This window comes from Centrocercus urophasianus, unplaced genomic scaffold (assembly GCF_019232065.1).
Source record: "Centrocercus urophasianus isolate 14NV4802_14NV808 unplaced genomic scaffold, USGS_Curo_1.0 seq_26, whole genome shotgun sequence".
Classification (NCBI taxonomy): domain Eukaryota; kingdom Metazoa; phylum Chordata; class Aves; order Galliformes; family Phasianidae; genus Centrocercus; species Centrocercus urophasianus.
In genome coordinates this window covers 12,134,767-12,160,374 of record NW_024884822.1, presented here as the reverse complement: position 1 = coordinate 12,160,374, position 25,608 = coordinate 12,134,767, and the positions used below count along the sequence as shown (strand labels likewise).

The 25,608-nt window shown below is 42.0% G+C and overlaps 3 protein-coding genes across 8 annotated transcripts in view; 1 reads left to right on the top strand and 2 right to left on the bottom strand.

Moving 5' to 3' along the window:
* Positions 1-23,564, top strand: part of HNRNPAB (heterogeneous nuclear ribonucleoprotein A/B) — a 24,731-nt gene extending 1,167 nt beyond the window's left edge. Inside the window, exons 3-9 of one of the 5 annotated variants that reach the window (XM_042826160.1) lie at positions 2,852-3,020; positions 3,111-3,269; positions 3,677-3,808; positions 5,352-5,460; positions 5,554-5,706; positions 5,783-5,867; positions 23,132-23,564. In XM_042826160.1, the coding sequence (XP_042682094.1) occupies positions 2,852-3,020; positions 3,111-3,269; positions 3,677-3,808; positions 5,352-5,460; positions 5,554-5,706; positions 5,783-5,853 (793 nt within the window). In that variant the 3' untranslated portion in view covers positions 5,854-5,867; positions 23,132-23,564. Of the gene's footprint in view, positions 1-2,851; positions 3,021-3,110; positions 3,270-3,676; positions 3,809-5,351; positions 5,461-5,553; positions 5,707-5,782; positions 5,868-6,121; positions 6,448-7,938; positions 8,988-22,864 lie in introns of those variants that run through there. The other 4 variants (XM_042826158.1, XM_042826161.1, XM_042826159.1 and 1 more) reach the window with 4 other exon arrangements.
* On the bottom strand, positions 8,442-16,784 carry LOC122164282 (5-phosphohydroxy-L-lysine phospho-lyase-like). 2 transcript variants are annotated; one of them, XM_042826157.1, is made up of 13 exons: positions 16,705-16,776; positions 15,144-15,250; positions 14,146-14,305; positions 13,494-13,568; positions 12,646-12,733; positions 12,441-12,557; positions 12,226-12,308; positions 11,711-11,936; positions 11,296-11,450; positions 10,685-10,774; positions 10,347-10,477; positions 9,910-9,966; positions 8,442-8,680 (listed from the first exon to the last, which is right to left on the bottom strand). In XM_042826157.1, exons 1-12 carry the CDS (start codon positions 16,761-16,763, stop codon positions 9,914-9,916), a joined length of 1,344 nt encoding a protein of 447 aa, XP_042682091.1. In that variant the 5' UTR covers positions 16,764-16,776; the 3' UTR covers positions 8,442-8,680; positions 9,910-9,913. The 2 variants fall into 2 exon arrangements, with proteins under 2 accessions (XP_042682091.1, XP_042682090.1); XM_042826156.1 differs by having other exon boundaries at positions 8,444-8,680; positions 15,144-15,262; positions 16,705-16,784.
* The window catches only part of COL23A1 (collagen type XXIII alpha 1 chain), a 159,097-nt gene continuing 151,187 nt past the window's right edge, over positions 17,699-25,608 (bottom strand). The window contains exon 31 of the mRNA XM_042826648.1: positions 17,699-25,608. Coding sequence (XP_042682582.1) covers positions 25,606-25,608 — 3 coding nt within the window. The 3' untranslated portion in view covers positions 17,699-25,605.

Here is a 25,608-nt window from a genome sequence, read left to right as displayed (position 1 = left end):
CAGCGCTCCCTTTGTTCTGGAGCTGCCTTTTGTTGGCGCCATGTGGTGGCTGGGGGAGGGGCGGCCGCGGGCCCTCGCCGGCTCGCGCTGTAAAATGGTAGGGATTTCCCTCGGCGCGCCTCCCGCCTCGGCCGCTTTAAAGCAGAGGGGAGGAGGGAAGGAGCAGCTCGCTGCCCGCGGTGCTGGCTGCGAACTTAAGGGGCTTCGCGGAGAAATCCCGCCCGTCGGCAGAACGCGAGCGTGCTTTGTGTAGGGCGTGCGACATATCGGGGGTTGGAACCTGACGGTGGCAGTCTTAAGTATTTTGGGAGGAAGGAAGGGAAATGCAGCACGAGCGAAGTGATGTGCGGTGTTATTAAAAAGTAAGAGTGATTTCGGTTTACGTCTTCGCAGCATTGTCAGAAAACTGGTTATTAAGAGTGAACTGGTTATTAAGAGTGTTTTCTGGAGGACTCGGGAGTTCTGTTGCGTTTTAGTAGGAACATTCATACATGAAGAGACTAACTTATTTACGATCGCAGTCGATTCTTTTCTTACTTTTTGAATATGCATACTTGGCATGAGAACTACCTGCCTGTTTCTGCAGACTCTTTGTGAGCCTGGCTGCTCACATATTTAATTGGAACTTCCTTTGTTGTCACTGGGCCCCGAGTCGGAGGGTCGTTTGCCTGAGGCTGAACAGAGCTGAAGCTGCAGCAGTGCGATAGATTTCTGTTTATAAGGGAAGGAGTAAGAGTTATACGAGCTTCCTGTAGCCTAGGGCCGGATGTGCCTTTTTTCACAGCATTAAAGGATTGAGGCCTACACCTGTGTAAGCTGTGTGAATTTTCTTTTTACATCCTTAGTGTGCAGCATTCCCTGAAAAGTGGATGATGTTGTCCCGTTTGTCACACAGGATATGACAAATTTCAAACCCAAACCTGTAAACTGAAGTCTCTAAAGAGAAAGAAACCAAGAGTAATAATAAAAAAGCATAATTATTCATAGGGATTGTATTGAGTGAAAATTTTCAGCCTGTACACAAGACTTGCCCAAGATAGAGTTCAGGACATAGGCAGTAAATACAGTTAGCAGCTGAAAATTGCTTTGATTTGTGTTGGTATTCTGGGGAGGGGGAGAAAAAGATTGCATTAGCAGTGCAATGTCCAGTTTGTGTGGCTGCTGAAGGGGAAGTGAAATACAAAGAATTGATCTTAATTTCAGAAGCTCTGTGCTGTGGTGTAGAAATATATGTAGATGTTGAGCATACCACTTTAAAAACCAGAAGGCTGTAAATCAGTGTGATATCTGCTCCCATGGTAAGCGATTATTTTAGCACTGGCAATACCTGTGTGCAGTCCCATCCTTAGGGCATGCCTGAGCTGCCTGCAGATGAATTCCTGTCATCCCCCCTTTGAATTTCTCTTGGATCTGTTCTGTAGGAACATCTGGTAAAACCAGGGCATGCTACTGAAAACAACTGTCAGTCTGTTTACGTTTGGCATGGTTGCTTGGTCAGTAAGCGATTTCAATGAGAATGGAGCCATCAAGTTACCTTTTATCTTTATTGAAACGTTTATTAAACTCTGGAAGGCCTTCTCTTTCAGGCCTCTATTTTAAGGGCTGTACGAAGCACGGATGTGACTTAGGCCTTAAAGACTAAACTGCACTACTTAGTTGGGAGTGCAGCTGGATCTGAAAAATTACTGATTTAGCCTGTGAAGGATATGGTTTTTTCTAGTAAAATGAAAAAAGTCAAGCAAACAGATCAATCACTTTTACAGATCTTTTTCTCAAGTTGCTATTTGATCCTAAATGGATGCTGGTTTTGGCAGGTTAAAGTTATACATTAACACCAACAGCCAATTTTACTTAGATGTAGGCTAGTTTATAAATTGCTGCTAGCTTCTATTGCCAGATCATGGTTACCTCAGAACAGAGTAGTGACAACTTAAACTGCTTTAGTCTGCAGTTAGGTAAAAAGGCTCACATGCTTTTAAAAGCTCGGTTTGTTACCTTGGAAACTCTGAAAATAGAAAACAGTTGTGCTATTAATGGTATTATTTAAGTGAGGCATTTGAAAAGTGCCTTGTTGACTGATCTTAGTTTTGTTTAGTTTCAATTCTGTATTGCACTTGAGTAGTTTATAGTTCTTTGTGATACTTTAGAGGTAATCTGTGTGGGAGTGTGGGTAGGGAAGAACTGTATCGTGGCCTCCCATGAAAGCAAAGACTGGCTTAATATTGTCACACTGATGAAGATGGAACTAGATTCAGGAAGCGAGCAGGAAGAAGTGCACAGTGTATTTGTTAAGGCAGGTCCAAAGTCCTGTCTGTAGGAGACTGTTCTTAGCTGTCACAGATGTCTCTTAAATATCTCTTAAGTGGTAAGGCTAATATTTTTACATTCATTTCTCCAAATTAAGACAGATCTTAAGTGTTTTGATTTTGGTGCCCTTTTCTAGCCCGAGTGCTTTCACAGCAGTATGTGTGACCTCAGTTCCTTTCAAAAAGGAAAAGGCAGTAATTGATAATCAATACTGCTTCATTGTAAGTAACAAAATGACAGCGGAAGAACAGAAGTTACTGGTGAGAAGCATTTGAAGCAATTTTTCCTGCTTTTCTCACAGGATCTCATGAATTTCAGTGTACTGTAATTCCCTCAAGAGGGAGGGGAAAAAGAAAAAAATCAAACAAACCCTCGTGTGCCCCTGTAGTGTTAGTTTTTGACAAGATGCAAAAGTGTTTAACCTTCAACAGTTGGACCTGTTCTGACAATGCTGCTGAGGCTTGTGCTGCTGTGAACATCTTCCTGCATGTGCTTTTCGGTAGCACTTCCTGAATCTAAACAGCTGTTCTCTTTGGAATTTCAGGAAAATGTTTGTTGGTGGCCTCAGTTGGGATACAAGCAAAAAAGACTTGAAAGACTACTTCACCAAGTTCGGTGAGGTAACTGACTGTACGATAAAGATGGACCCCAACACAGGGAGATCCAGAGGCTTTGGATTTATACTCTTCAAAGAACCTGGGAGTGTTGAAAAGGTGAGTTTAAGCTTTGTCCTCAATTTCTCAGATTCTTAAATTAGAGGGAAATTTTCTAGCTTAAGTTAATCTAACTAAATTGCCTTTTAGGTTCTGGAACAGAAAGAACACAGGCTAGATGGACGACTAATTGACCCCAAGAAGGCCATGGCAATGAAAAAGGATCCAGTGAAGAAAATATTTGTTGGTGGACTTAACCCCGAAGCCACAGAAGAGAAAATCAGGGAATACTTTGGCGAGTTTGGAGAGGTGTGTAATGCTATCTAACTGAACACTGAAATGCAGTATACTTAACAGTTGCTGTTTAGATTACTATAGCTTGCAATTATTAGTAATTTCAGATGTGTCAAGCCTTTTGTAACTGATCCAGAGGCTTCTTATCTTGAAGCAAGGCAGGCATTGCACTAAATGCTTATGTTGCTAGTTAGATAGCTCATTTGAACTCAAACCATTCTATTTTATGTTAAAATTCTTTTTAAGACTCGTAAAGTTAGTTGAAACTTCTGGTTTGAAAGCTAAGCTTCCTATGGGGAGAACACTGCAACTTCAGTGTTGCTTAATATATATAGGTAAACTTACAGTTTTACTATACCAAATGCTATGCACTTTATTGTTCTGCTAAAATTTGAGCCTAAGACAGTATTTCATGTCTTTAGATTGAAGCAATTGAACTTCCAATGGATCCAAAGACCAACAAAAGGAGGGGGTTTGTGTTCATCACTTTCAAGGAAGAAGATCCAGTGAAGAAAGTTTTGGAGAAGAAATTCCATAACGTCAGTGGAAGCAAGGTAGAAACTTAGATTTGTGAATCTTTGACCAGGCTGTTAAGCAGAATACCACTGTCTTTACTCTGAAAAAGATTTTGTAAAGCTATGATTCCAGAGTACTCAAAATTCAATAAGGATAGCGTGCAATTTGCTGTATTTTCTGCTGTGTTCAGCCACAGAAGCTGCTAAGGTTCTTTGCCAGTATTTGTGGCTTTAATATTTATTAAGTGCTCTGGGCACTAATAAGTAAAGGATTTAATTAATATAATTACATATGTATGGAAAAACTGGCTTGTTTATATATCAGTATGGTGATATAAGCCATCTGAATAGATTCATGTTCTATTTTTCATCATAGAGTAATTGCATAAATTCAAGGCTTACTGGTGCCTTATGCTGAAGGGCCCCTTGAACCTCATCAGCTGTCTGTGAGAACCACTGTGAGATGCTCTGGTTGTCTGATGCTGCTTATCTGTGGGAGTAGCTAATACAGGTTAAGGTGTCAAGCTTATGAGGACTGGAGGCAAATGATGTCTGGAAGGTGTTCCTCTTTGGCTTTGTGCTCCGTGCTAACCATCCATACACTAACTTCAGAGTCCTATCAGAACTTTTCATACAGCCCCACGTAGTAACTTGCGTTGCATGTAGATTAAGACAAGATTACTGGACGCAACACAGAGTAAAGCTTTGGCCATTACCTGTTCATATGGTTTGCCAGACTCTGTAGTTAGCCATAAAGTTCAGAAAGAGGCAAAGGATTGGGTATGAGAAGAACTGAGAAATCATATCATTAAGTCTCGCATCTGTGGCTTGTTTTTATCATAAGATAATAAAACCAGCACCTTACCTTAAAGCAGGATCCAGTGTGAAGAATTCTAAGCAAAGTTTCCTGAGGTACCATCGCAGGGTGGTGTTCCTCTCAGTGCTTCATCTCCAACCATGCACAGATCTAGGAAGTAGAAGCTGGCTGATAACTTGAAATAGAGCTTGGGGGCCAGTTCTGGAACTTTTAATTCCAGTTGTTTTTAATTATTTGTAGTATTGGAGAAGTTATGTTTTCAACTGTTGGTTAAGTGTACTTCACATTCCAACATACTCATAGTACAGGCTGCATGAAGGCTGCCAGGAAAACTCATATGGCTTATTTTTCAGCCTTGTTGGTAGCTCTTCAGTCAGTGCAGCTCAGGTAAAGCAGTTCAGAAGCTTAGTCCTAGAGTTTGTGCAGATTGGGGGACAGCCTTGTAGCCACCCTACAGGCAGTAGTGGCTATGCTGAGGTGACCTCCCCACTTTCCTGTGAGGAAACTGATGGTGGGGAAGGGGTGGCATAAAGTACTCTGATAGCAGTAGCTGGCTTGAATGGCAGGTAGTGACTGACTTACCTTGGCCTGAGCAGCATGATAAATCAGATGCTTCTGGATGTGCAGTAATACTGGCTGCGTGACAGGGAGCACAGCATGAACACCTTTGCCTCTAGAATAACCTCTGGCTTTCCTAGGTGGCTAGGTTTGAGCAGTGCTGTTTTAAGACAAGTAAGCACATTCCTCTTTGTTCTTTCATTTCAGTGCGAGATAAAGGTAGCACAGCCAAAAGAAGTATACCAGCAGCAACAGTTCAGTAGTGGTGGAGGAAGAGGTAGCTATGGAGGAAGAGGCAGAGGTGGAAGAGGTGGTGGTAAGTATTGCACACACTACTTTAGTATGGACACATTCAAACTAAGCTGTGTGTACTAAAATGGGATTTTGTGGATGGTTTTCCCTTCTATAGCTCAAAGTCAAAATTGGAATCAAGGTTATGGCAATTACTGGAACCAGGGTTATGGGAATCAAGGATACGGCTATCAGCAAGGTTATGGTGGCTATGGAGGCTATGATTATTCAGGATATGGGTATTATGGATATGGACCAGGCTATGATTACAGTAAGTAAAGAACTGTATTGGGTATAAGCAAGCGTAACTAATTAGCAGTTTAATGCATTTGTTCTCTTGTTCATAGGTCAAGGCAGTGCAAATTACGGGAAGACACCAAGGCGTGGTGGCCATCAGAATAACTACAAGCCATATTGATCAAACTTATTCAGGTATGCAGTGGCATGGTCTCTTTTGGAAAATGACTGCATAGGTTTTGTATACAATGCTGTAGATGGTATTTCAGTTCTGTACCAAATTTAACTTTACAATAAATTTCTATGGCCTGTTAAATGTGCATCTTACTTGGAAGAGCTCCTTGGAAATGTTTTACATGTTTAATACTTAGAGATAACTAGTTGTTTAGACAGTGTGGTGTGTAAATTTCAGCCTTGCTGAAGATATTAATTAATGATTTTATTAATAGGTTAAACTGAAACTGATTTTGAGGGTCTGCTTAAAGCTGCAGCTCTGCATCTAGGGACTGCCTCTTGGAGTTAACTATGGACTCTGCATTACTCCAGTTGTACAGAAAGAGATGCATCTTTAGGGAACCAGTGTCACTTTCCACCTTTTTATTTTGTATTGTTTTTGTGTCATACATTTCCTGTAATGGAAGTGTTAATTTTACTGTACTTTTTGGTACCTTTTTGGAATCTAATGTATTGTAAGGTATTTTACATGTGTTCTGATTCACCATGACATGGATATTGAAGCTATCCTAGCTTTTGAAATAAAAAAGGCGTAATCTAGTGTCTCGTGCCATTCTTCAGCTCTATCTTAGTAAAACGGCAGTATGTTTTTCCCAGAACTTAGCTCATGGCAGTACCTTGCTAGATGAAGAGTTGGGCTTGCTGCTTTTAATCTGGAAACTAGAGGGCTGTGTTGGAAGGTCGTTGTGTTGACTTCAGCAGTTAAGTGAGAGCTGAAAACTGCAGTCACTTGTGCCTAGAGGCTATGGAAGAGAGCCTGGGCGGAGATCCCAGCTTTTGGGGCTGCGCTGGTGGCTCAAGTTCTAGACAGGTACAGAGGTAGTTGTACTAAGTGCAGTAATGGCTCTTGTGGGTGGAGCCAAAGGCTTAGGTTTCAGGTAGGGTTTGGCAGGCAAGACAGCCTTGCAGGAGGAGGCTTAAGAGGTATGCAAGAAGCTAGCTGCTCTTCCTTCATGTTTCAGCCTCTTGAGTCAGAGGTTTCTAAAGTTCTTAACAGTATGTACATATGTCTTGAAAGACAGGTTAGACAGGCATCAAATTAGGAATGCAAAGCTTCACTTTTTGCAGTCTTACTGTGTATCAAAAACATAGTAAAGAACTTCCACCTGAAGCTGTGGGAGGAAAAACAAGGAAGGTGCATCTAATAATACAACTATTTTTCTAGAGATACTCTTTCCTTTCTATTGATTAGCTTACCACAGTTTTTAAGAAATAACTACTATGTGATTTGCTTGTCTGGTTGCAGAGTAGTCCCTGTCTTGAACTTAAAAATATTCCAAGTAGCAAGTACTGCTGCACAAAGTAAATTTCTAATCTTTGTTAATCTGTTTTTTTTTTTTTTTTTTTTACTTCAAAAGTTGATATTTTTCTTTTAACACACAATTGGATCCAACAAACCAGCAGTGGAACCAAATCAAGTAACTACGAAAGGAGAAAACCATGTTAATAGTGATTTTTACTTCTTTTTTTCCATGAGGGAAGCAGCAATTCCTACAGGAATGACAACGTGCTGCTCCCTGCTGGCTGTCCTTGAAATTAAAAACCATAAAGTTAACCTCAGACAAGTCTTACAGACTTTTAAGCTGCGCTCTTGAATGTAAAAAAGAGTGAAGCAGATCTTTTAGTTGGGTAGTGGGCAGGTGAGCTTTATAATTGATGTGTGTAACAGAGTGCCCAACTTGAAAAATATAAAACTATAAACAGTTGAAACAAGTAATATTTGGAAGGATTACTCTTGAAGATTGGCAAGTGAAGTGCTCTATTCTGTTGCATCTTTTTACTTGTTTTTCTTTTGAATTAAGGGTTAGAATACCTTTCTAGCAGGTGGCTTGCCCACTGAAGGGGGATTTGGACAGTGTTATGCCAGAACCATACTGCTGCTGTATTTCTGTCTAGTTTGTTAGCAGTATCTTATCAACCTGTTAGTGGTTCCCTTTGGAAGTAGATCCTCAAGTAATGCTTCATTTCAGAGGTTGGACTAGATGATCTTAGAGGTCTTTTCCAACCTTAATGATTCTATGATTCTTTACAGGTGGTGTGGCCTCAGGCAGAAATGGGTTACTAGCACTTATATGAAGAGCTTGCTTTCCCTTTCTTGCATGAAAGGTGTGTGATGCAAAGAAAATCTTACTGTCAGGTGAAAGCAAGGGCTTGTACACAGAGTTGTTTCTGAAATGGCTGTGACATACTGTTCATTTACTAACTGTACTCGGATATTTCCTGAGGACACTATTTCCTAACAACAGCTGTGGGAGCTGTGACTTTGAGCTGTCTGTTCCTCATGAGATGAAGCTCTTTACTTCATCTGCTCATTGGGAGCTTGTTGATTAAAGTGCTAACTAGGAACTCGTCAGCTTGAAACTGCTTCCTGAAACTGATCAGAGGAGCCTGAGAAAAGCATTTCCAGGAATGGAGTTACCACTGGTAGCAGCAGATAACAAAAAAAAAAAAAAAAGCCAGTTGGCTCCTCTTAATCTTAATTTTTAAACAGGCATGACCTGAAAGAGCAGGAGTTTGGAAAACATAGTCTATAGTAGCTACTAGAAAGATGTTGCTTTAAAACCAGTTTTAGATACTCTGTTAAATAAAAGCCAATCCCACATCTGCCACAGTTGAATATTTATTTCTCCTAAAGCTTTCACTTAATAATAAGATAACTGAAAATAACAAAATCAAAGGTCTTATCTGGTCTAAGACATACTAACATGAGGATTAAATGTACATTATCACAGTAGAGTAATTTTTCTTAGTTGGTCTTGAAACATGTTTGAAACCTATGGAAAGAAAATAATGTTATGTTTTTCTTACAAAGTATCATAAAGCAAAATCTATTTCATGGCCTCGTTTTCACTTACATGCAATGTAAGTGTTGTACTGTACTTAGTGAGAGGCTTTTTTGCATTCTTGCTTTTCTGTAGAGGAGCATTTTTTTGCTTATTTTAGATTTGCAGATAAGCATATTAAGTTATTAGGTGTCTGAGTTAAACTGATTCTGTGAGTCATCCCTCTGTTCTCAAGAATCCATAGTACTAACAGTTGTATGTCTTTTTTATTAACTTGCTAAATAAAATATTAACACACTTTTCTTGTGCCTGCTATACTGCTCTGAACCAGAAACTTGCATTTCCTTAGCTTAGGGCCACAGCACTGTGACTCCAGCATGGTGCTTGAGGCCAAGTGATTACATTCATAGCCCCATATCATAAACTTTACTGGTACTTGGTTAAAGACACATTCAGTTGTCTTCTGGTAGGGAGTTGGTTTAAGGAAGTACCAGGTGTCTCAAAATGTTGTTATCAAGGTGTTAAAGTAGCTTGATGTGTTCTGCAAGCTACAGAAAGACCTCAACAGATCTCAGAGTTAGGAAGACTTAACAGGTATTTGTCTTACTAGAGCCCCAAACCTGGTAGGCAGAGGGGTAAGCTGATGCTTAATTCATGAAGCAACAGCCACGAGCTTGAAATGATTCTGCGTGATTCAAATAAAGCAGGGGCTGCAGTAGTTTTATGAAGGGCTATAAACAGTACTATCCCTATGAGATTAAATGGAGGTTCCCAAATAGTGGCATGCAAATGTACAGTTTTGGAGCACGTGTTCTTAGGGGCAGTTAGAGGAAGACTTAGTGAGAGGTCTGATCCATCTGACTGTAACCAGGCACCGTATGAAGCTACAGCTGCTTCTGCCTGGAGGCTAAAGAGCAGCTGGCACAGAGCTGTGACAGCATGAGGCATTTCTGAGATATGTTCAACCTAGCTTGAAAACAAATGAATTCATAACAGTGTTACACTAGAAGTATCAGACCAATAGAAGGAATAGCAGTGAATTCCAGATGCAGCCAAGTGTAGTGCGTGCTTCGAGACTGCCAAAGAGCTCTGAACTAATTTCAAGTAAAAGCAACTGAGAAAACTTAGTCCTGCTCTACTGCCAGGGTCAGTGCCTGTGAAGCATGTTTAGAAACATCAACTTCTAAACAGTAATATATAGAGTGAATATAGATAAATACCTGCTTAGGTTGAGCCAATGGATGTTTTCTCCTGGTTCAGATGTTCTTTTTCCATATCTGGAAGGACACCAAGCAACAATTTAACAGACTTGGAGTTGACACAAAGTTTTAGACTAATCTGTTTAACACTGAATGTGCAGGAGTTGTATAAAAAGCATCAAATGCACCTAGAAGATGCCTCTCACCAATGAAATTTGGTTAGCTTTGACAGTTGCTGTAAGTGAACACTACCCTCTGCCAGAGCAAAAAAAGGCATACATGCATCCTTGGAGTAAAAAGTTCTGCTAGAGAACGTGGATTGTTTGGAAGTGAAGGCTAAACTCTCAGTGATTGGCTTTCCTATGTGTTTAGTGTCTGTCATTTTGGCTTTGTTAAGCAGGTTCAGCTGCTCAGTCCAACAGTGACTGCTATAAGGCATTTTTTTTCACCTCTGTTACCTGTTAAAAGCTTGTCAATGGTGTCCACTACAAATTTTGCATCCTCCATAGCGAAACACATTGGGGGCTTGAATTTAAGTACATTTCTTCCTGGCCCATCTGTACTCAGTAGAATATATTCTTCTTTAAGCCTGGGAAGAGTGGTGACAGAATTATTTTCACCTTCTGCACATAGTTCAGAAAACTTCAAAAACATCCTAATGGTGACTGTCCAGACAATGCTTTTCAGTGCTGCCTGGTGCTAATTTGCTGTACTTCAGCAGCTAATGAATGGCAGGCTGCTTTGAAACTGTATGTTTGTCTAGCACACTGAAAAGCCACGTGATTGTCACACAAACCTTGTTATTAAATACTCTGCTTCTTCTGTGGCTGGGGTCCTTTTTGCTTGGTCTTTAATTAAGTCCACTCCAATGAATAGGCCAGAACCTCTTGGAAAGAAATGTAAATAGTCAGTCTGTGTCACAAGAAGGAAGTGCAAGTGAACTAAAGGAGTGAGAGATACAGTTAAGGTTTGGTCTCAATAAGGTCTGAGAATTGGGGATGGTTGTTGGCTACTGTTTAAAAAAATAAAAAAATAAAAAAAAAAAATGTATAGCAATCTTGCAGAAATAGGGTAGTATGGTATGGGCTTGTCCTGTGCTGTCATTCTGAGTATTCTGTAACAAATTGTGTTCTTTGTGCACTAAACTACTTTTGTTTAAACTTTTGTCTTGACAACTGATAGATCAGAAGTGTTATACTGGCCTAGAGTGGCAAAGTTTATCAGACTTTTGATTAGCTCAAGTATGGTTTAATCCAATGGACAGTAGACTGCTGGTTTTTGTTTTTCTTTTTGCTAATGCCACAGCTCTGAACAGTTTCATAGAAATACAGTTTTCTTAAAGTTGGTGATGTTAAACTAAACAAACCAAACAAAAAGCAGCTAAAAATGTAAATAAGGCATTGATACCTGACATCACCAATGATGGGGTGCTTGATTTTTTGCTCCACGAGTAGCTTCATCAAGAAGTTGCCAACTTCTGTGGCATGAACCTGAAGCTGTTCCTTCTCTATCACATCCAGAACAGCTAATCCAATGGCACATGAAACAGGGTTTCCTCCAAACTGAGTTCAGGAAAGAAACGTGCAGTCTTGTCAATGAAAGCACAGCCTCAGTGATGACATGAGCACACTTAAGATTTATGTCTGATAGTCAGCAATTAGAAAGTCAGGTACCAGAAAGATGCAATTAATATAAGCAGTAAGTGTGCGGGGGATGAAGATTAATTAAAAACCAACGCCATGGTTCTCATGTTAGTACTGACTGCTGTTTTTTTAAAAAAAAACAAAACTCAAAACACAGACTGTGGTCAGTTCTTACTTACTGTGTTGAAATACTCGACTCCTGTGGCTGCAAATGCTTCTGCGATTTCTTTTGTTGTTGCTACGCAGGCAATAGGGTGCCCATTACCTATGGGTTTCCCCATAGTGACTATGTCAGGTACAAACTCTTCTCCCTGAAGTTGGAATGCCCAAAAGTGCTTGCCAACCCTGCCAAAGCCGACCTGAATTTCGTCAGCAACAAATACACCTCCTGCCTTGTGCACGTGCCTGTAACATAACAGTGATTATATGTTAGGAAGGGAGTAAACGTATCTTCTGTTTTGCAACATACAGAATAATTTGCAAACTTGTTGAAAACAAACTTTGTGAAGGAAAACTTCTATACCAATGTTTAAAAAGAGGCCATGGCCCCACTAGGATTATCTAATGTAAAAGCGTTCATCTTTCCTATGCATCTAAAGCTATATGCCACAGGAGACAGAAATTCTCCTGTCATCTGTACGTAGGACAGATTTTATGTTTTGCAAGTGAAGATAATGAATGCCTGACTACTTACTCTGCAACCTTCTGGAAGTAGCCTTCTGGTGGGATGATTTGACCACCGACGCTTGGCAGAGATTCAGCAAAAAACGCAGCAATCTGAAACATATGGACTGCGTAATGACTGAACACAACAGAGACATGTGTGGAAGTTGTGTGAACAGTCAGCGTTGACAAGCACCTGTACTGATCTCTTATGCAAGACAAAAGGTCAAAGAAATCACTTCTTACCTTTCTGTCTTTCTTATGTGCTTGCTTAATAATATTTTCTACTTCATTAGCATAGGCTGTTGCTGGATCTTCATGGTCCTCTCTGTATAGTCCCCTGTATGTGTCTGGAACAGGAGCCTATGCAAAGGAACAGCATTCTGTGTTCGGTAAATCATAAATAAGTCTTCATTTAATTTAATCAGTCGTTACAGGCTGAAGTACATACCACGTGGACCCATTCCTTCTGTCCTTCTAGATTTCTGAATTTATATGGGCTTATGTCAATCAGGGATGTCAGATGTCCATGGTAAGCACTTAAAAAACAATCAGCAGAGCTAAATAGTAATTTCCTCATTATCACAAGTTCTTTAGGCTTAACAGTACTGACATCTAAAGAGTAGATGAGTTACATCACCTGGTAGGAATACACTTACTAGTGAGAACAGCTGTAGGATTTCTAAGGGATGTAGGCAGACAGCAATCCTTAGCACTGGTTTTCCAGAGCCAGCAAGTAGAATTACAACAGTGTAAGTCACAGATAGCATTAAAAGACTGCAGGAGTCGATGTTTCTGGCCTGCTTCTGAATATCCTCCAACAATGGAATTTTCAGTTTCTCTGGACATCCTGCTCTAATATTTACCCACCTTTATGGCAAAAGAGCATTTTCCTGTCTCATCAGAATTCTTCAGGTTTCTCTGTCTGTCTGCTGTCCCTTTTTCCTGTCACTGTGCAGCTTCAGACCTGGCTTTGTGGGGTTTGTGTGTGTGTGTGTGTGTGTGTGTGTGCCTTCTAAGAATAAACAAACTCAAGTTTTTGAAACCTCAAATCTAGAGTTTCCCCTCCTGTAAATGACAGCAAAGTGCTGGCTTTGTTTCAGCATGGCAAAGCCTGTCCTGTGCTGGAGAGCCCCAGCTGAATGCAGTCAGTACGTTAGGAGTGGTTTCACAAATACTGAGCAGAGGAAAATTCTCTCAACTTCTTAGCTACATTCTTCCTGCAGTAACAAGTGCTCGGACCACAGATATAAACTGAGCCTTGTAACCTACAGTAGATAAAATTGCCAACATACTTACTGGTCTAGAACTATAACGTCCTCATGCTTTGTAAACTGTCGTGCCAGTCTTAGGGCAAGATCATTAGCCTCAGATCTGTAATTGAAAAAACTGGTGTTTAATTGCAGATACCCAAGGTTTGAAACCTGCAGAGAACACAGAACTAGATGCAAGGTATTGTCAGAGCCCTGAGTAATCAGCAATGCTCTGTACTCATTAGGTAGAACTGCGTAGCAGATTAGAATCCATCCTTAAAAAGCTGGATTGCAGACATTACGTGGAAGCAGTTTCCTTTTTCTTTTAATGCATAGGTTGCTTGGGAATACAGGAGCCTTCCATAAGTAGAAATGTGCATTGTAACACTGAATTTTGAAAACATGTCAGACCAGAAACAAATACAGTAAACCTTTATGTTTATGTAGTCCAAGGCCTTAGAATAAAAAGCTGTACAAATAAAGCACTAGCTCAGTTTTCTGACAGAGAGCTTGGTTGAGTACAAACTTGAGATCTGCTGATATTCTAAATGATCACAGTTTCTTCATAATCAAACATTTTCAATTCCTTTCATTTTTTTTTTAATATAGTCATCACTCCAGAGCATGCAGCTGCCTGCTGTACTTGTCTGTACACAACCAGGGCAAAAACAGTAGCGATTCTGATATAGCTGACTTACCCAGAATTCAAGAAATAAAAGGTGCACAACTTCTCAGGCAGCTTTTCTGAAAGTCTCTCTGCATAATCAGTCAAGTTGTCATGAAGATAACGAGAATTTGTATTTAGCAATTGGTTTTGCTCGTGGGCTGCTTTTACTACATCGGGGTGACAATGTCCAACTGAGAGAGAGGGGAGAGGTTTGAGAATTCTCTGTTATGCACAGTGTCTTTTAGCAGGCACATAATGGCTTTGTGCTTATGTTTCTCCTAGCAGTACAGAGCTACTGTCAGCGTTGTTTGTTTTGATCAGTTAGGCATTAATGGTGTTATCAGCATAGGACAACACTGGTATGCTTTGAAAGCTCTTGTGGAAAACTTCCATTGTTCAGAAAGGTTTAAATTGGTTGTTGTATTTCAAGGCTGGTGGTTTAAATACTGCAAGTCGATATACTGAAACAAACAGCATCTAATTGTATACTTTGAATTTAGACATTTGAATAGCTATATTTACAGATAAGTTTTACCATCAAATAATTATATATTGTCAATATATATTATCATTACCTATTGACAGTAATATATGGTATGACTGTCAGCCCTGACCAGCAATTTCGAGTACTGTAAGAAACAGCTACTTCATAAAACACCAATACTGCACCACACCAGGCTGTGGTCCTTCAGTAGCACCCTTAGTGACATCTGTGAGTACAACAAACTGTCCTTTGTTAGTTTTACAGTCAGATCTTTGACCTGAATTTTCTCGCACAGAGCTCTGTGAAGTTTAGATAGGAACTTTTCTGTGAAGGTAGAACAGGAAGCAAGTCTGGAAAGCACCATGTTGATGCACAATCCAAACGTGAGCAGAAGTTTCTCAAACCATAGGCTCAGTAAAAGTTTCTTCAGCTTCTCCAATTAAACAACCACTTCCCCCCACACCATGGAACAGTGGTAAAGAGTACTGATTGTTCCTTGCTCTACTTAGTAAAACATGGTATTGAACAATAGAACTTGAACTTACCATGAGCAACGTTGTTTATGCAGTCAAGGTATTGTCTTCCGTTCTCATCATACATGTACTGGCCTCTTGCCTTTACAATCTTCAGCGGATCATTAGGATAAAACAGTCTGCAAGAAGAGCTGTGTAAAGCATCAGAAAGCAAAATAAGCCTTAGTGAAGTCCCCCAGTCATCTAGTAATATTCTCAGTGTAGTTAATAAAGAGAAAGACATCATCCTCCTGGCCCCTAAAAGCACAGCTTAGGATGGAGAAAAGAACAGTCTGTGCTCTGACTTGATAGCCAAGTTTTGTTAGGCTTGCAGGCACAAAACCCCATTCCTGAACAAAAAATCCTTCACTGGCAATCCCCAACCACAGCACACAGACAGGACTTGGTTCTGAAGTTTCATCTGAAACTACAGTTCCTTGGTGTCTATGCTGGCTGCCCTCCCTGTTTTTTAAACTATTTGTGCCTGTCTCTCATTAATCACTTTTATTATACTCCTGGTATTCTTGCTGAAGGCACAGCGCAGCTGATTCTTACATCTGTACAGAGCTTCACTAACGCTAACGAAAGCCTTGAGTAATTTATTTAAAAGTAATTTATAAATAGTAATTTATTTAAAAGTCTGGGCAACGTATCTGCCAAAGGAGAGCTGCAGGATATCACTGATACTGAAGGACAGTGCCAACCTGTAATACCTCATTTAATAAGCATTGCTTAGAAAAATAGAAGGGACATAACACTGTATACTGAGAAATATCAATTAATTAAAAGAGTCGGTTAAAATAAGACAGTAGTTCACTGTCCGTCCCCTACAGGAATCCTACACTGTCCGTATGCACTGGCAGTAGGATGTCAGAACAGGTTTGTCAGTAAAATCACGCTGATAGTTCAGCCTGTGCTAAGAAAGCAGTAATGAGGCTGGGCTGGATCTCCAGGATCAGAGCAAATGAGTTACAACAGGGCGGTATCTTCGGCTCAGCGCGGCCAGCACAGATCTGGTTGCAGCACTGACCCCAGCCTGCTTTCTGTCGGCACGAGGCTGTACAGATGGAGGTAGCCTTCCTTTCCAAATATGTAACATTCCTGCGGTCAGACAGAAATGCTCTTGCTGCCGTTCCTGGTAGCATTCTCCAGAACCAAGAATTTTTAAAATCGTTTGGAACAAAGCGAGTGATTGAAAGCCTGGCGATGAGTCTTGTGCTTAGTTCTAGTGTGTTAATTCTGACGTTTTCAGCTCGGACAGGTGGGCTCTCGTTCTGTGTCAGCAGCACCAGGAGCCGCTCGGCAGCCGCGTGGTTTGCTCACTCAGAGCCAAGCGGCCAAAGATCGCTTTGTAAGCAGTTCTGAGCTCCAACAGCCGCGCCGTGCCATCCGTGTTTTGAGGGCTCTCGATGCCTTGTTTCATAACCTTCCTTAAACGCTAATTATACGAGTAAAGCCCAGGCTCCGCTCGCTCTCAGCACCGTCTCTCTCCCGAAGTTACAATTCAGAGCAGGGAGCGCTCGCAGCCCCGGAGCGCCGCGCTCGCAGCCCCGCTCTGCGCCCCGCTCTCGGTACGGACGCTGCCGGCACTTACCCGATGATCCGCCGCCGTAAGGACAGCGTCTCCTGGCGAGAACGCTGCGCTCGCCTCATGGCCGCCGTATCCGCGGCCCGGCCCAGGCGGGAGGAGCCCGCTTAGGGCGGCATCTCGCCCGCCCGCCCCGCCGCCGCTCCCCCTGCGGGCCGCCGGCCGGCACTGCGCTCCGTGCCGCAAGGCGATGCTGCGGCCCCGGCCCCGCCCGCTCCCGAGCCCGCCCTCGGCAGCACCGAGGGGAGCGGCGTAACTCACCCGTGCCTCGGCCTGCCCTCCGTCTGCTCGGCTGGGCTCCTCTAGGAGCGGGAGTGGTGACTTCACGCCGTGGGTCCTGTTCGCTCTGGGAGGTTCTACCAGCGCTCGGTGCTGCAGTAGCACACGAGGCTCAGAGTGATTTGTGAGGGTAGCTTAGGGGTTAGAGCTGCTGTGTTTAACACGCCGCGCTCCTTAAGCAAAAGTAAAACCAACCTCTTGTATGGTTGAGCTCCTGTGTCTGCTCCCCTGCAGCTGCCCCAGAGGCAGCGGGTGGGATAAAAGCCAAGCGCTGCCCTCAGGTGAGAGGAGATGGTCCAGGTCATGTTGGGATGGAATTCCCTAAAGAAAAACACAGAGATAAGAACCAGAAGGGACAGACACATGTCTGGCACTCCGCTGCTGTAGGTGCTGTATCCCCAGCAGAGCCGTCGGCATGCTCCACTCTAAAAGATACCAAATTTCTATTTTTTCATTTCAAGTATGTGTTTGTATTCATTTGTTTTAAACTCATAACAACTGAGAGGACTCAGACCATCTGACTACATACCCAGCAGACCAGAACTATTTTCAGTTGCGGTTACTTGGTAAAGACAGGAACAGTTTAAGTTTTGTGTTAATATAGGGAATCCCAAACCAAATTGCCGTAGATTTAGAACTAACTGAGCTTCAGTGGTAAAACTCAGATGTTGTGTAAGTCAATTTTGAACTGCTGAAATGAACTGAAAGACAGTAGAAGAAATATGAATAATGGCCATTAATCTTTATTTGAACTCTTGTCTGGTTAAGATACTTTGCAGCTATTTATAATAACAACCGGAACATTTACAGTTTGCTTATTCTTGGTTACAAATGCAGAGTTCATTGTACATATTCACACAGTTGTAAAAGCAACCTGTACAGAGAGACCATTTCTAAACACCAAGTCTTTGCTTTTATTACAGAAAGCACAAGGAAATGTTTTTGGAGGTCTCGAGCTGATGTGCTGTTCATTGCAGCTTTAAGCTAGAAATACATACTGCAGGACTAATTAATAACCATTTTAACATGTTAAAACAACGGATATGAAATACTGTCAATTAATGCCTTCATTTTTAAAACAGTTGTTCCCCAAAGCAGTGAGTAAATAGAACACTCTTCATAGCATACACAATTAAAAATTACAACTGTTGCAAATAGAAATGTTACTCACTTTTTTTTTTTTAATATTTATATGTATATATATATATATATATTTTAAAAGTGGTACATTTTACAGAGGCTTCCTCAGCTTTGCATATGATACCACGTAAATACAGCCACACAAACTACTGCTCAGGGTGCTTAGCATGGACACATGTGCTGCACACAGCCCTGGCAGCTCCAACAGCTGCCCCGAAGCAATGCAGCCATTCCTGTAAATAAGGCTTGCATAACTTGGGAGAGGATTAAGCCTTATCAGCATAATTTCAAATGGGTACAGATAAAACTCATATTGCATACATTTCTCTCAATTGCGTTATAAATAAATCAGATTTTCAGTTAGGTTTTCATACCAGCAGCTACGGTTTCTCTACTTGTATCATTTCAGAAATGGCACCTAAATGCTAGAGGACAGACCAGTGTTAAAAGATCTGTATGTCCAAAGCAACATAACGTGGCAGAGCTGGTGGCTTTCAGTTCTGACTGGTTGAATATTTGTCATATTGAGCATTTTGTTTTCAGTAAGATACCAAAGAAGAACGCTAAATAGCAATGCAGGAGTTGCTCTGTTATGAAATTGCCTATACCGTGGCATTCCATGTATGAAACTGCCAGCAAACACAACAGGACTCCAGCTCCTTTTCTAACTAATGTCAATTTACCATCTCTTCTGCCTATTTTGGAAATTCAGTGGGTACCTGCAAAACCAGGTCCTACTTTTATTTCATAGCAGAGAAGCAGATTTGAAAAGCACCCCCTTCATAAACTCATGTAAAATGTGCTTTTACAAATTAGACGTACAATTCAAAAGAACATAAAAACCCACACGTTCCTGGGTACACAGAACTGTACTTCAGATACTTGGGACATTTCCATTTTAATCTTCATTAACAGCCACGTTACATAAGAAGCCACACACAGACACACAAGTTCACTGTGTCTGTTCCATGAAACAGCAACTGAGGACTCCTACCACAGCTTAGCGAACCGGGATTAATTGTGCTAAGACATAGGAAAACCGCAAATGTTAACGTATTTCTTATTCTGCTCTGCTGTCAATAATGCCACTTCTTATGCATTGAAAACTCATGTTTCCCAGCTCCCCTGCAGTTTTCCCCCAAGCCCTCTGCAGCAGTATAGAGTCCTAAGGTCTATCAAGGCCGTCTCCCATTCATTTCCAAGTGTCAGGTTTTCAGCACTTGCTTTAGCTGCAGCTTACGCAACAGTCAGGCCTTTCTGGTGTGCCATCTGATGAATGAAAGCATGGGAAAGCTGCAGTGGTTCACTCGAGAACATGAGAAGCAATGTTAAGTTCACAGGTACAAACTATATACTCACTGGTTTGCTTCAGTACGTTATTTTTTTTCTCCCCCAGCTGTTATGAACAAGCCTAAACGTTGTTCCGTAAGATTGCTGAGCTCAGTGTATGCCACATTGATTGTCTCACTGAAGTATCTTAGGCCTCTTCAAATCTCATCAAAATACTTCATCTCACTGTACAGTCTACCTGGTTAAGCCTGGCTATACAACCAAACACACCAACAAGTACATGATGAGTCAACCTGAGGGCCTGCAGTGAGGCCAAGTACAGTACAGGGCCTTTCCTGCACCCTGAGGATGGTGGGACCAAATCTGTGCCTGGCTGTGCTGGCGTAGGTCGGACCCAAACCTATCCTGGTTCAGCCACTTACATACAGTATTAATTCAAGAAAAGCAGCCTGGGGACACTTTATTTTTAATCATGGAATTGTTACTAATATTTTTGCATATATTCATACAAATCTATTGTCTGTAAGGAAAGTAATTCAGAGCTTTCAGTCTAAAAGTTTAGAATGGAAACTTGGCTGGCAACGTCCTTTTATTTGCATAACGCTTCAAATTAATTATCTAGGCAACAATTGGATTAAAAAGAAAACGACTGTGTTTCCCAAGAGGAAATACAAGAATTGGGAAACATGAAAGTTTCTGTCTAAGCACTCCTGCTTTGCAGCGATTGATTCGAACCTCAGCTGGCAAAGGTGTGTCTGTGCCTATGTATGCAGCCAGTTATGGAGCAGGGCTGTCATTTCTGGGGTAGGGATGGTTTCCCATCATAGCACCGAATTTGTTTCTGCTCAAAAAAGATGGCCTCTAGAGGGCAGCATGAAATCAGCATTCAATGCCCCCGAAAGCCATGCTCCCACATGCCTTTATGAATTCACAGGACGCATACATTGAGAGCAAGGATGGCTGCTTACCACTACAGTAAATCTGAGATTTTTCTGGCATTTTAGCATTGTAATTAAGTTAGGTGTTACAGCTGGCTGAAATCATTCCTTCTGGCCCCCAGGCCAGCAGACAGGCTGTCCTACATGAAAGCTCATAAAGAAGCATGCTTCCTGGGCACTGGGTAACTATAACATGAGAAACGCCAGCCTAGCATCCCGGGTCCTTGTCCATGGAATACATTTTATCATTGCATAAGCTGCTTTGAGCCACTGAAACCTCACGTACAGTTTGCTAGCTTGTTAATTTCAAACGCAGAATGTAGGAAATGACAGAAGATTAAAAAAAACCAACTCAGTTAAGTACTTTAGGTTTTCTAAAAAAGAAAACATATTAGGAAGTCTGTTATCATTATAAGAAACATTCCTATTTTAAAATATGCAGGAGAAAAATCTGTATGAAAAGAAACTCATTGCCATTATATATACAGCAAGAATTAGAAGCAGAGTATACAACCAAGCCTTCCCCGTGACAGTAAAACCAAGTATATGGCCTTTTTTTTTTTTTTTTTTTTTTTTTTTCTTTTTTCTTCTTAAGCTAAAATCCCAGTGCATTGGGTCTTGGAAACAGTTTCAGTTTGGAGTCAGACTGGATTTTATCTACCACCTGTTTCACAGCCCAGAGAAATACTTTTGGTGAACTAACTGGCCCAGCCTGCAATTAGATCAGCTGCAGAACTCTAATTAACCCCCCCTGCCCCTCCGCTCAGGCTCACACCATGACAAGGGCACTGCTGGAGCTGCCAGCACACTCCTGGCACCAGACTGGACCTACAAACAGGGGCATTTTTGAGCGCCAAAACGCAGACACAGCTGAGCTCTGGGCACTTGGCCACACTCACAGCAACACCATTCCTGGAGCACAGACAGACCTCACAGCTGCTTGTCCTGTTCCTGGGAGCAGGCAGACAGCATTATCTGGGCCTAATGGGAATCACCACACTTCTAAAGTCAGTTACATCGGACCACTAAATGTTCTGTAAACTAGAAAACTGGGATAAACGCGAGTTTGGCTTGGCTTAATTTCCCCCCAAGACAAAGAACTTTAAGCGTTTTAACCCAAATATTTGTTCACCGACGAATCCACAAAGCTCACACACCAGCCACTGCACTGATTGAGATAAATCAATTGCTCAGTCACGCTGACCTACATTTCATCACGTCAATCATCTTTATTGCTACTGACATCTAGTGGCAGCACTTAGCTGCATTTTGGATTTCCTGTAAATATTTCTTACCTTCTCTCAAGCCAGAAAAAAGGGAAAATTCCTGGGGGAGAAATGCACTGTGCTCTGTGAGTGGCTGAGATCATTCCTGAGTTTGGACTGAGACCACTAACACTGCCCAAAAGTAAAATTCATCTTTGTGAGCTGTTTGCATATTCCGTGTTCTACAAAGACCTACGTAAACGTTTTCATATGGAATGAGAAAATAATCAACTGATCTGGCATGAATCTGCTGAGCAAAGCACATCCTTTTTTAACTCTTCCCAATAAGATCATGACCGCCCTGAAACAACTCTTCGTTTAACAACCTCCCCTAAATGTGTGTGCATGGGAAGCACATGGATCTAAATACATTTCCTCTTAGACTGTGCAGTCAGTGCAAAAGAACAGTTACTCTAATATGGTTTTTGAGTTTGTGCTGCACGATGGACGAGAAACACTGAGCTCAGAATGCACAGGCTAAGCACAGCGGTCCCTGTGCAGGACCAGGAAAGATGAGAAATACAGGTTACAACTGCAGCCCCGGCAGTATTTGTGCCTGGAGATCTGTGCCATGCCCTGTGCCCTGAAGCTCTGCTTGCCGCAGGTTTCAGCTGCTTTGGTGATGGTTGGGACTGCCTGGGACCAGCAGACCTGTAACTAAATAACCCCCTACTGGTTAGTTCCTCAAAGCTGGTGAGGATAGGTGCCACATATTGCAGGACTTGCCCCTGCCAGCACTTCCCATGGAAATGCAAGCAATAGCAGACCAGAGAAGCTGCTTTGCACAGGCTGCTGGTCTAGACACACGCAGTATATCTGATGCATCCTGAGCACACCAGACTTGCTACTTGTGCATAGGTGGACCTGCTTTTTACGTGCAGGATGCACCATATTCAGCGTGCAGCACAAACCCAGCAGAGGGCCTTAACCTGGGGATTTTCAAACATTACCTCTGCGGTGTCTGTCAGCCGAGGTGGCAGCACTGATGGGTATGGATCAGCCACAGCCCCGTGCTAGGATGCTGCTTCCAGCCTTCCTCCTGGGCTGGCACGGGAACATTACGAGGGGATGGGGACGAAAAACCCCTGTGAAGAAGTTCAGTGGCTTTAAAAATAGCTCTCCTGCTCTGCTGAGAGCAAATGGCGTGGGTTCTATGGCACCAGGCTCTGTGTTGGGAGGGGGAAGGCGGCCATGCACAGCGGTTAGAGCAATAGGTAAAGCACTGTTCTGGTATTCTGTATCAATGTTTTGCAGGCCTGGCAGTGGTCACAGTTGATGCCTACAAGCACTGGATATTCCACAAGTTGAAGACGGAATACTGACTTGTTTACCTGAAGATAATAGGACTTCGGGGGTATTTCCTCAGAGAAAATATAAATTTTAATATAATTTCATAAGCTTTGGAGGTTAGCTTGTCTTGTAGCTTCAGTGATATCAAACTTCTTTGAGTAGGAGCTAGATAGAAAGCTGTTTAGTTTTTGCCAGCATATGTAAAACAAGACTTTTCTATCTGCATTGTAGATTGTTTGTGGACACTTCCAGATTCTTGTGCTTTCTGCAGTCATTCTGGGGACTGAACTCTCATTGATATCGATAGAGGTTCCATGAACAGGACATCTGCAGGATACCGAGCGTAGAAGCCCACAGTGTGGTTTGGAGTAGTGAACTGCTTTAGTTTGGAGATGACTGGGGGAGATGGGAAGAGCAACTGTACATTAAGGGAACAATGACAGATCTTCCCAGTGACATCAATGAGAGATTTGCCTTCGACCTTCCACAGAAGAATTAGCTTTAATTTGGGACAGCAAAGGGGTTTTTCAAAAGCATTAAAAGCCAGTGGGAGCTCTTTCAGCAGCTCCTTTCGCCTTTAAAAACCCTCACACCAAAAGTAATAGCTAACGTCATAAAATGGAAGTAAATAAAATGCATTTTCATTGCTGTTTGAGTTACATAATTCTTGTTTCTTGATTTGTTAGTTGATCTGAATTGATTTGATTTGTACAGTGACCGAAAATGTGGTCAGTAACTAATTGGTAAAGATGTGAAATATAGCCACAAAGCAAGCAGCGTGTAGGTGTAGGCCCTAGGCAGTGAACAAAGCTAGACAACAGATTACTGCCTATGTCTGTAAATCTTGTGTGTCCACACTGACCAAGCCAACGTCCAATTCAGCGTTTAACAGATGACAAATGCTCCCACCTGACTGAAAGGATAAGCCCAAGAACAGCTAGGACACAGTCACCAAACATCAGAAACCTCACCCTGTCTGTGCAGAGCACCGATCACATTGCTGCTGCTATTCACACCACCAGGGCTAGCTTTACTTACACTAGGATGGAGCTGTGCAGGGCACGTTCCCCCTGGAGCCATCAGCCACATGTCCTCCCAGCGGTCCTGCAGCACCAGCTGCCCTGAGATGCAAAGGAACCTCCTCACAGGTTCAAATCTACTCAGTGCACCAAAAATGACTCCTTGTATCAACTGGCTTGTCAGCACAAAAATCAGGCCCTTAATTTCACTTGAGCCTCCTACACAGAGCCTAGCAACTTCTATTGGGCTACGGTATTTCCTCCCGAAACCATCTGTGAAATCAGAAAGGCGTTAAAGCCACGGGGATTCATTCCATCACCACTCTGGTTAGGATTAGCCAGGCTCACCAATAAAAAGCCATGGCTTGTTTTATGTGATTTTGCATAGCTTCCACTTCAGCCATTGGATGCATCTTCGAACATCTTTCTCTGTTCAGTTCAAGAACTTACTGCTATAAAGTATCTCCTCCTTGTAAAGGAATCTGCCTCTTGATCTTCATTGTGAGCTGAACAGACTCGGCTGTAAGCCATTGTGTTTCCTGCAAAATAATTTTTCATAGCTTTTTTCTGCACAATCCCTGCTTTTCCAAGATCTTAAGAAATGTTACTCATAAGATGTTTGCAATTCTTTCCTTTTTAAATTTCCCTCATTAATGCAATATGTAATAGAAATCCTAATCGTCCTTCGATTCATTACCTTGCTCTGCATGGATGTGCCTGAGATAAGTTAAAGAAAGAGACCAAAAAAAAAGCACTGACAGAGGAGGACAAGAGGAGCGTGCAGAGCTACACAGATCACAATCAAACCACACAAACACAAGGAAATAAAATGCAAGTGAATCCTACAGACCAAGACAAATACTCCGAACTCCAAGTTTTGGAACCCCAATAGCAACAGTATACACTCTTGCTTAATGGAAGACTTCAGCAGAGTCCCTCCCTGCCCCACAACTGTCTGTTCTGAAAGCATTGCTGTGTTTTTGTTTTGAAATTTTGCAGTAGAGGTTTCTTAAAGAATTTGAGTTCTGCTTTCACAAAGAGCTGGCACATCTTCAGCTGCAGACCACAGAACAGGACCCAGAGGTGCTTCCTCTTGAGATCAAAGGTTATCTGATAGTAGCCAAAACATCCACAGGCAGTCCAGGTTACTTTTTCCAATGATTTGCTATTTCCGTCACAACGACAGCAGGCAGCAACAGAGGGAGCTTGGCCTTGTTTCCTCTGCAGGTTTGAAGTCCTTTTGTTTGACCAGATGGCATACAGCAGCTTCTTCCATCCTTAGGGCTGCATCCTCTTTTTCTTCTTTTTCTGCCCGTTTTTTTCACTCTTTGAGTACACACGTGCAATGCAAATAGAGTTGAGAGCCAGGTTAGGACAGGGAGCTGGTAAGGCACACAGGGCAACGCGCTGTCTCAGTGCTGTTAGTTCACACAGCAGCATTAGCAGTGAGTTCTGGTCATTCCCAGCAAGTGTCATTGGTACCTTTATCACATCTTGATGTTATCATGCGTATCTTATGGGTTTGAGAGCTTTACAGTATATTCAGAGTCCATAAATGACAGAATCCAGTATAAAAAAAGGTCAATATATTACTGTTGAAGGGCTGTTTTCTTCCTTTTTTTATACAAAAATCAAAAAGATCAAAATATATCACATTATTTACACACTGTGCTTCATGCTTAGAGATCA